Below are 11,102 nucleotides of genomic sequence, written 5' to 3'. Positions count from 1 at the left end.
CACTAAATAACACTGATTCAAGGATAGAAGAGCTTTAAATCTTTTCAGGTGATTTCAAGGAACCTTCTGCTCATGCTCCCATCTGGCTGATCCCAAGGATGATCCCACAGCATCAGAGGCTCAGAACCTGGTGGTCTGAGTGGACCAATAAAGTCAAATATTCATCTCTCAGCTACTTTTGAAAGCTTCAGATTTATTTTCGTTTAAGAACAATATTTAGGAGGGTTTTTCGCAGTGATCTAATATTCTTTTAGACCAAGACTAATGCACTAAATAACACTGATTCAAGGATAGAAGAGCTTTAAATCTTTTCAGGTGATTTCAAGGAACCTACTGCTCATGCTCCCATCTGGCTGAGCTCTGTAAATCAAACCCTGGCATTTTATCAAAATCAGAGGTGATCAGAACTGATTCCTAGAGGGAGTTTGGGCCATGCAAGGACTGCAGGAGCTGGGAAGGAGTCTCATTCCATGATTTGAATATTCTAATTACAAACTGTGCTGGGAAATGCCCTCCCCATGCCGGTCCTGTTGCTGCTTGGGCAACGGGCAAAGGACGCGTGACTTCTTCAAACTAAACCACGCCTTGCGATTTTTGTTAAAACATCACAAAAATAACAACTCAACCAAGGTGCTGCCCTTTTCTCCTCTCACACCAAGAGGGAAAAGACGTTATAAGCTCACAGAAGGACCTCAGAACCATCAGGGTACAGCAGGAACCCCGTGAAGACGCTGTCGTCCTCCGCGCCGGCGTAGAGCCCGTTCCAGTCCTTCCCAACCTCCAGCCACACTTGGTCGCCCACCCTCAGCTTGAGGATGGTCAGGAAGGAGGCCTGGTCGATGTCCTGGCCGTAGAGGGTGTCCCTGGCCTTGGCCACCCTCCTGCTGCTGGCCACGAGGCTGAGGCGCGCGGGGCGGCCGCGCACGGTGACGTGGTAGGAGAAGACGTAGGCGCCGGGCACGCTGCAGTTGAACTTGCCCGTGGCGGGGTCGTAGTCGTGGCGCTCGTTGAACCACACGCGGTCAAACCTGATGGGCACGTTGGGAGGAGGGAAGGGCCTGGAGAGCCCCGCGCTGAAGGCCGAGCGCGGGGCCTCGGGGACGTGCCCAGGGGCGCCCTTGGCCCCGCGGGAGCCTTTCCTGCCCGGGGCGCCGCGGCCGCCCTTGGTGCCCGGCTCGCCCTTGGGCCCCGCCGTGCCCGCGGGGCCCAGGTCCCCTTTGTCACCCTTGCGGCCCTGCTCGCCCTTCTCTCCCTGCTTGCCGGCCGCCCCCCGCACGCCCTCGGTGCCCGTGTCCCCTTTGCTGCCCTTCTCCCCCTTGGTGCCCCCTTCCCCTCTGTCCCCCTTGGCCCCTCTGCCCCCCGGCTCCCCGCAGTATCCCTTTTCCCCCGTGTCCCCCTTTTCTCCCTTGTCCCCCTGCTCTCCGCCCGCTCCCGGCTCTCCGGGATCCCCCCTGTCCCCTTTGTCTCCTTTGGTGCCGTTGTCACAGGTGTCCCCTTTAGCCCCCTTTTGTCCCTTCAGTCCAGGGAAGCCGTAGCTGCCCTTATTGCCTTTGGCTCCGGCTTCACCTGGGGGGGAAAAAAGATTAAAACCAATAAAATTGGATTGCCCCGGAGATGGAAGGACCGTCCAAAGGGGTTGGTCCTTCCGTGCTGCTGTAAAACCCGGAGCAGAGGGAAAGGTCAGAGCAATCCTGGATTTTCCAGACCTACCTTGCAGCCCGGGTTTCCCTGGATAACCGGGGCTTCCACTCGCTCCTCGCTCCCCTTGCTCCCCTTTTCCTCCTAGGACATTCCAGCAGGAATGAATGAATTCATTAATTGCTGCCGGTGTGTGCAGCAGAGCAAACATCACACCCCACTGGGACCGTCCGCGAGCGTCCCTCACTTCGTTAATAAAACCGACGTGAGCAATGTGGGTTCTGAGGAAACACCTGCAGGAACCTCAGCTGGATCCCACAGCCCCCAGCACCACCTCACTCCGAGATTTCTGCCCCTCTGCGAGGCAGTTGCTGCTGTTCGATGGAAGATGGGGAAGGTGACAGCTCTGCATTCCTCATTCCTCACTCAAAAAGCTTTTTCCAGGAGTAAATCGCTGCCTAAGGGGCTGCAGGGACTGAACAGCACCAGACTGTGCTGCTGGGACCCCGGGTGATTCTCCAGAGGCAGCAGCAGGATCCTGCCAGGATAAAGCTGCTCCAAGCCCCAAAGGAAGGGCAGGGCTTCCTTGCAGGAATACTGATGGACAATGACTGCTCAGCATCCTCACTGAAGTCCTTTTGCCTGAGATACTGAAACTGAAATGCAGATTTTACACCTGCACGCAACTTCCGTGGTGGCTTTTTCCTACTTCTGTCCTTCATCCAAAGCAAACTGAACCCAGATTTTGAACTCCTGTTCAGAACAAGAATTTTCGAGTGAGATCTTTACAAGCAGCTGCTCCACCTGAACAAACTCTGCCACCACCTGAGTTCCTCTCCCTGCACTGATGCCAGCTAAACCTCTCCAGGGCTCAATCCCTAGCAGCAATCTTCTTTTGCTTTGAAAAATACGGGGTTTTTTTAATAATTTTGTGGTATTTTATGAGGACAGCAGCATTTTCCATCAGTCTGGTTTACCTCTTTCTCCTTTAGAGCCTTTTGGTCCTTGAGGGCCAGGAGTTCCTGGCAGCCCTGGCAGCCCAGCGTCTCCCTTCTCCCCCCTGGGACCTGTAAAATCAACAAAATTATCTCAGTAACTCCGAGGTTTAACTTCTAAATGACATTTTCATCAGTACCTGAGCAGTGTGGCACTGAGGAGTGTATATGAGGTGATTCCATCACCTTGGGAAGAGCTGCTTGTTTTATTTGACATCATCAAATCTCACAGCTTTGCCCTTCACTGTGGGCCACAGTTAAAGAGTTTTTAAAACCAACTTTGAGCTGCCTCAGAGCCACAGGAGCTCAGAGGTTCACAAAACACCAGAAATTAATCTCTCTTCAAAATCTGAGCGCACCCAAGGAGCTGCCAGAGCTTTGGAATTGTCCCTTTCCTTAAGGAGAATTAATTCTGCAAATACTGAAGGGGGACCTGGCTGAGAGCTCCACGCTGCTGAAAGGAGGGATTGAAATCCTTTCCCTTTCCCATCCCCTTGGGAATCCAGAGATTCCCAGTGCCTGTCTGGGAGCAGATTATGGCACCTTCAACCACCACAAGGACTTTTCCATCAAGAGATGAGAGATCCAACTCCCTTTACAGCCACCACAATTTCCATGAGCCAGCTGTTCCTAAGCCATGGGAAGCGAAAATCCCGGGAGTGCACTGGATTAAAGGAGAATTATTTCATGGTTTTCCCACCTTTCCTCAGATGAATGCTTCCTATCTCCAATGTTAGTGCTATTAAAGTGAACTTTTGCAGGCTAAAGCATTATGCATTAGAGCAGGAGCAGAATTAGGTGCTCTGTGGATGTGTATTTTAGCAGCAGAAAGAAGACACAAAGTGTATTTTATTAAATATTTAGGTCCTTTATAGAGAGCTGCTTCTTGTGCCTCATTTATTTATTTTTAAAATTGGACCCAATTTTTTTTTTAATTTTCATCTTTTGCAATGGGAAAAAAAAAAAAATGAAGACATTTTCAGTAAAGATGTAAAACTCTTTGAAGGTAGTTTTGGGGGTCATAAAGCCATGGTTGAAGTGAATGTGGAATTAAAGCTGTGAATCCAAGGGGCTCAGGGCAGGGACAGAGGATTGGGGAGTGTGGGCTCCTGCCAGCTGGGATCTGGGATGGTCCCAGGCCCCTGTGGTCCCAAGGAATTCCCACCCACACTGGTGGCTTGTAACTTCCAGGACGTGGCTGACATTCACTTTTCTGCTCTGGATCGACACAAATCAGGATCACATCCCACATTTCATAGAATTACAGAATCACAGAACATCCTGAGCTGGAAGGGACCCACCAGGATCATCCAGCCCGGCCCCTGGCCCTGCCCAGACACCCCAAATTCCCACCTGGGCATCCCTGGCTGCGCTGTCCAAGCACTCCTGGAGCTCTGGCACGTTTGGGAACGTGCCCGTTCATTCCCTGGGGAGCCTGGGCAGTGCCCAGCACCCTCTGCGGGAAAGACCTTTTCCTAAAATCCTAATATCCACCCCAAACCTCCCCTGGGCCAGCTCCAGCCATTCCTGGGCTCCTGTCCCTGTCCCGGGGAGCAGCGATCGGAGCTGCCCCTCGGGAAGAGCTGAGCCAAGAGATTTAGGAGCTGCAGAGGGATTGATTAGAGGGAGCTGACTACACAATGTGTAGCACTTAACATTTACTGTGCTTGCACAAGTCAGACGAGAGAGTGCAAGGCTGCTGTGATAAGAAAGAGAAGAAGAGTGCAAGGCTGTTGTGAAAAAGAAGAGTGCAAGGCTGTCGTGATAAGAAAAAGAAGAAGAGTTCAAAGCTGTAGCGATAAGAAAGAGAAGAGTGCAAGGCTGTTGTGATAAGAAAGAGAAGAGTGCAAGGCTGTTGTGACAAGAAAAAGAAGAGTGCAAGGCTGTTGTGATAAGAGAAGAGTGCAAGGCTGTTGTGATAAGAAAGAGTGCAAGGCTGTTGTGATAAGAAAGAGAAGAGTGCAAGGCTGTTGTGATAAGAAAGAGAAGAGTGCAAGGCTGTTGTGATAAGAAAGAGAAGAGTGCAAGGCTGTTGTGACAAGAAAAAGAAGAGTGCAAGGCTGTTGTGATAAGAGAAGAGTGCAAGGCTGTTGTGATAAGAAAGAGTGCAAGGCTGTTGTGATAAGAGAAGAGTGCAAGGCTGTTGTGATAAGAAAGAGTGCAAGGCTGTTGTGATAAGAGAAGAGTGCAAGGCTGTTGTGATAAGAAAGAGTGCAAGGCTGTTGTGATAAGGAGGACTGTCCCCCTAAAGCAGCCCGAAACCACCCAGCATCAGAGCTGCAGATGGCTGAGATCGCCCCCACGAGCTGCACAACCCCTGGCAAACGATGTCCCGAGGGAAAAGGCGCCGGCTGCGCGTTCCCAGCCCGGCAGAGCGGGCTCGGCACACCTGGGGGTCCCTGCGGCCCCGGCCAGCCCCGGGGCCCCGCGGCGGGCGGGCAGCAGTCGCAGCAGTTGAAGAAGAGCTCGGCCGAGTCCAGCGTGGAATTCTCCAAGGGGAAAAGCGTGGGGAGCTCAGCTCTGCCCGGCGCTGCTGGGAACGGCGTTTTCCCCGGGACGGACGCGGGAGGCTGCGAAGGTTTGGGCTTGGTGCGGAGCACGGCCGGGGTCACCTTCAGCGCCGCCAGCGCGGGGACGGCGGCGAGCGCCAGGAGCAGCGGGACGGGCCCCGGCACGGCACAGCTCGGCACGGCACAGCCCGGCATGGCAGCAGCTGCGGGAGAGCACGGACAGGCCATCAACACCAGCACGGCAGCCTCTGCCTCCTCCCCGAAGCCGGGACAACGCCGCGGCGTCCCTGGCTCTGCTGTCCCTGAGGAGCCGCGGCTGCCCCGTGCCGGGAGATGCTGGAGGCTGGAGGGACAGCATCCCTCCAAATCCCGTCCTCTTCCACCCCGGGGACACCTTCGCTGGCCCAGCTGCTCCAAACCCCAATGTCCAGCCCGGCCTTGGGCACTGCCGGGGATCCAGCGGCAGCCGCAGCTGCTCTGGGAATCCATCCCAGCCCTCCCCGGGAGGAATTCCTTCCCAAAATCCACCCAGCCCTGCCCTTCTTCTACTCCAGACCATTCCCATTACTCCATGCCTTTGGGGAAAAGTTTCTCTCCAGCTCTCTTGGATCTGGATTTTTTAGTGTAAACTTTCCTTTGTTTCTGCCTGATTTTCCGGATTTTTTAGTGTAAACTTTCACATTTGCTCTTTTTATCCTTAAAGTGTTGCTTATTATCCTATCTCTGCATTCCTTTGGGGAAAAGTTTCTCTCCAGCTCTCCTGTAACCCCCCTTTGGTCCTGGAAGGACATGGAGAGAATTCCATGATGATTTCAGAGCCCAACACAACTACACACAACAAAAGAAAAAATGGAAACAAATGAAACATCAAGTTTTCCAAACTCAGGTACTTTGGAATCCGAAGTCCCAAGTGTGACAAAATTTTTATCTTGATTTTTTTCATTTCTGCCTGATTTTCTGGAATTTTTAGTGTAAACTTTCACATCTGCTCTTTTTATCCTTAAAGTGTTGCTTATTATCCTATCTCTGCATTCCTTTGGGGAAAAGTTTCTCTCCAGCTTTCTTAGAACCCCTCCTTGATCCTGCAAGGACATGGAGAGAATTCCATAATGATTTCAGAGCCCAACACAACTACACACAACAAAAAGCTTTTCTCTAAAAGAATAAATGGAAACAAAATGAAAAATCAAGTTTTCCAAACTCAGGTACTTTGGAATCAGAAGTCTCAAGTGTGCCAAAATTTTTGTCTTGATTTTTTTTTTTTTTTTTTTTTTTTTTGGTCTGATTTTGGAGTAAACTTTCACATCTGCTCTTTTTACTTTTCCAGCGTTGATTCAGCTGGCCCGGGAAGAACGGACGAAGGCGGAAGGCCGCGATTGTTCCTCCAGGCCAGGTGAAACCTCTCAGGTGAGCCCTCACAAAAAGCACTTTTGTTTTCCTTTCTGAAAGCAGCTGGACGTGCAGATGGAACACTTTTGTTCCTTTCTGAAAGCAGCTGGACGTGCAGATGGAACACTTTTGTTCCTTTCTGAAAGCAGCTGGACGTGCAGGTGGAACACTTTTGTTTTCCTTTCTGAAAGCAGCTGGACGTGCAGGTGGAACACTTTTGTTTTCCTTTCTGAAAGCAGCTGGACGTGCAGATGGAACACTTTTGTTTTCCTTTCTGAAAGCAGCTGGACGTGCAGATGGAACACTTTTGTTCCTTTCTGAAAGCAGCTGGACGTGCAGGTGGAACACTTTTGTTCCTTTCTGAAAGCAGCTGGACGTGCAGGTGGAACACTTTTGTTCCTTTCTGAAAGCAGCTGGACGTGCAGGTGGAACACTTTTGTTCCTTTCTGAAAGCAGCTGGACGTGCAGGTGGAACAGAGCCCCTTTCTTGTGGAGCTGCAAGCCAACCCCCCTGAGGAGCCCCAGATTCCCCAGGCTGGGAAAGCTCCAGGAGAGCCCCCCCAGCCCGGCCAGGCAGGGCCAAAGGGAGCCCCAGCTCCGCTCCAGAGCCTGCGGCTGCAGCAGAACCTCCCGTCCCGGACAATTCCCTTCCACAGGAACGAGGGATTTTATACATTTATTATTGATTGATTGATTGATTGATTGATTGATTTTTAAATTTATTTTTATTTCTTTTCATTTCTTTTTATTTATTTTTATTTATTTTTATTTCTTTTCATTTCTTTTTATTTATTTTTATTTATTTTTATTTATTTTTATTTCTTTTTTATTTCTTTTCATTTATTTTTATTTATTTTTATTTATTTTTATTTATTTTTATTTATTTTTATTTCTTTTTATTTCTTTTCATTTATTTTTATTTATTTTTATTTATTTTTATTTATTTTTATTTATTTATATTTCTTTTTATTTCTTTTTATTTATTTTTATTTATTTATATTTCTTTTCATTTATTTATATTTATTTTTTATTTATTGATTGATTTTTACATTTATTTTCATTTATTTATATTTATTAATATTTATTAATATTTATTAATATTTATTTATTGATTTTGAAATTTATTTTTATTACTTTTCATTTATTTTTATTTATTTTTATTTATTTTTATTGATTTTCATTTATTTTCATTTATTTATATTTATTTATATTTATTTATATTTATTGATTGATTTTTAAATTTATTTTTATTTATTTTTATTTTATTTTTATTTATATTCATTTGTTTTTATTTATTTTTATTGATTTTTATTTATTGATTGATTTTAAAATTTATTTTTATTTATTTTTATTTATTTATATTTATTGTCATTTATTTTTTATTTATATTTCTTTTTATTTCTTTGTTGACTTTAAAATTTCTTTTTATTTATTTCTACTTCTTTTTATTTCTTTTCATTTTTATTTATTTCTATTTCTTTTTATTTCTCTATTCTTTTCATTTCTTTTCATTTCTTGTTCTATACATATTTCTTACCATTTCTTTTTATTTCTTTTCATTTTTATTTATTTCTATTTCTTTTTATTTCTCTATTCTTTTCATTTCTTTTCATTTCTTGTTCTATACATATTTCTTACCATTTCTTTTTATTTCTTTTCATTTTCAAACAGGATGAAATCATTCCATGGCAAATTGATTCCTCACATCAAACCCTCCCCACCACGGTCCCTGCTGGATCCTGGAATCTGCTGAGAATTTCAGAATTGAGCACTGACCCCATAGAGAACACTGCATTTAACCTGAGGCTGCAGGAAAAAAAACTCCCAAAATTACATGAGAAAATTAAGATTATAAATGTGTGGCTTAAGTAAAAAAACTTAAAGTTTTAGATTATAATAATATATAAAAAACAAGATAAAAATGTGAAGGCAGAAGCGAATCCTTCTTCATTAATTTAGGTACTATTGTATAATTAAATAAAATTAGTAGTTAGTGATTAAAATAAAAATAAAATAAAAATATTTTGTGTCATTTCTTAATTAAAGAAATTTATCCTTTAAAAAAACCTTATAAAAAGAAAGCTACAGCTCCGTTTTTAATTCGCTAGAGTAAAATACTACAAAACTCACAATTTGTGAAACTATGATATCAATAAAAGCGAATAAACATCGAAACCTGAACAAAAACCAGCCTCTCTCACATTTCATCCCAACCGTAAGAAAAAGAAAATAAAACTCATTTTTATGAGTGGGGATTTTCCCTTCTCCACGAGTGTGTGTCACTGGAATGGGATTGCATGGGCAGATTTTTTTTTTTTGTTTCTGGGATTTTTTTTTTTCCCTTACCATGAAGATTTTCCTGGGAAGTTGGTGTGGAGGGAGATGCTCAGCGCAGGCAGGGAGCAGCCAGAGCCTGCAGCTGCAGAAAAAGGGGGAAAAGAAGGAGAAAAAGGAGAAAAAAAAAAAGATAAAAAAGGATCATCTGCTGCCTGGAAAAAGGAAAAAAAACCAATTTGTCCTTTTGAACAATATCCTCACACAGGAGCGTCCTGTAACAGCTGGAGATAATTAAATAAAGCCATTATTTACACAAAAAAAAAAACCCAGAGATTTTAGGATTTAATAACTTTATGGGGAAATTCTGAGTTCTCAAATCCAGAGCATTCCTAAGGTTTTCTGTCACACATCACAAACCCAGCCAGACTGATGGATTGCTGTCAAACGCTGGAAAAACCAAATTAATAACCAAATTATACCTCAGCACCCTGGAAAAATGAAATCCTCAGAGCAAGGAATCACTAAACAGATTTTCATTTTAATGGGCAAGACTGTTCCTATATTAATTATTCTTAAATCATTATTTTAGGATTTTTTTTTTTCACAAGCCAGGGATGATCTTTAAGGTCTCTTCCAAGCCAAACCAATCTGTGATTCTAAATAAATGCACTTAAATAAAACTGAAATTTTGGATTTGTTCATTACATCAATTCACCACCACTGAATATAAAATCATTCATTTGAATCCCCCCCACTAAAATTATAATTCACAGTGAACACAAAATAGGAAGAATTAAACTTTGTTGCCGCGCCACATAATTAATAAAATTAATTTACATTTAATTTGACTTAAATATCTACTAATTTTTAGCATATTTCCTATAATAAGATGTAATAATACAGTTGGTTTTTGTGTGTGCTCCCTAAAATTCCAGATATTCCAGTTCAGAACAGGAATTTAATCCCAATCCATCAGTTTTAACTATCAGGGAGATGACTGCACTTTATCTTATTTAATTATTTCTAGTTCTCAGATGTGTGAGGAAAGAAAAACCCTAATCCCCAGGCAGCTATACACTGATTATAGACAGGAATTCTTCTGCAGACAAATCCTATTATTTTAAATTCTGTGACTCTCTCCTACCTCACAAACGCTCCTGCTCCCAGGAGGAACCCCCCTCCATGGCACCTGGAAAAAGGAAATTTATTTCGGGAGGGAATCAGGTTTATTTGGTCCCAGCTGCTGCTGCGGCCAATGAGAGCCTGCAGGGGGGACAGGGGGGGTTGGCAAAGTCCCTGCAAGGAGAAAGATGAAATCCCAGAAATCCAACCCTTCCCTAAAACCCTGGGATTGGCAAAATCCCCTGTAAGGAACAGGGGGACACTGAAATCCCAGAAATCCAACCCTGGGATTGGCAAAATCCCCTGCAAGGAGCAGGGGGACACTGAAATCCCAGAAATCCAACCCTTCCCTAAAATCCTGGGATTGGCAAAATCCCCTGTAAGGAACAGGGGGACACTGAAATCCCAGAAATCCAACCCTTCCCTAAAATCCTGGGATTGGCAAAGTCGCTGCAAGGAGCAGGGGGACACTGAAATCCCAGAAATCCAACCCTGGGATTGGTAAAGTCCCTGCAAGGAGCAGGGGGACACTGAAATCCCAGAAATCCAACCCTGGGATTGGCAAAGTCCCTGCAAGGAGCAGGGGGACACTGAAATCCCACAAATCCAACCCTTCCCTAAAATCCTGGGATTGGCAAAATCCCTGCAAGGAGCGAGGTGAAATCCCAAAATTCCCACCCTTCCCTCAAACCCTGGGATGCTGCTGGGGTCTTTTTTGCCTCTACCCCAAAGATTTTTGGGGATTTTAGGGATGCTCCTCTTTCATCTCATTGGGTACCACCAGACTCAGCAGGAATTTGTCCGGACATTTTTGAGGAGAGTTTTGACATTTGAGGACCCAAAGGAGAAGGAATTTTTCCATTTATTTCTGCAAGGCCCAGGTTTCCCTCTGTATTTAAAATGCAGATTTTTGGCATCACAGTCCCGTCCCTGAGCTGGGAGTGTGGAAAGGGGTAAAAAAAAAAAAATTAAAAAGTTCTATGGGATCATGAGAGCAACACATGTTAAATTCCCTTTACTAAGAGCAAATTTCGATACTAATTTCCTTTTTTTTTTTTTTTTCCAAATTATCAAATTGTGAATTAAATGCTTGAGAGAAATAAAACCTGAAAACAAAAGAGAAAATAATCTTTGGGCAATGCCTTTATAGTTGTTCTGTTTTCAGCTCAGA

The 11,102-nt window shown here is 44.7% G+C and overlaps 1 protein-coding gene across 1 annotated transcript in view; it reads right to left on the bottom strand.

The window, feature by feature from the left end:
• Window positions 1-679: 679 nt before the first annotated feature.
• The window catches only part of OTOL1 (otolin 1), a 17,489-nt gene continuing 7,066 nt past the window's right edge, over window positions 680-11,102 (bottom strand). The window contains exons 2-5 of the mRNA XM_053951895.1: window positions 5,023-5,346; window positions 2,616-2,705; window positions 1,711-1,782; window positions 680-1,566 (exon numbers count right to left, since the gene is read on the bottom strand). Coding sequence (XP_053807870.1) covers window positions 680-1,566; window positions 1,711-1,782; window positions 2,616-2,705; window positions 5,023-5,346 — 1,373 coding nt within the window. The remainder of the gene's footprint in view (window positions 1,567-1,710; window positions 1,783-2,615; window positions 2,706-5,022; window positions 5,347-11,102) is intronic.

Source organism: Vidua chalybeata, chromosome 10 (assembly GCF_026979565.1).
Source record: "Vidua chalybeata isolate OUT-0048 chromosome 10, bVidCha1 merged haplotype, whole genome shotgun sequence".
Classification (NCBI taxonomy): Eukaryota; Metazoa; Chordata; class Aves; order Passeriformes; family Viduidae; genus Vidua; species Vidua chalybeata.
The sequence above is the reverse complement of the archived record's forward strand: the minus strand, read 5'-3'. Positions and strand labels throughout refer to the sequence as shown.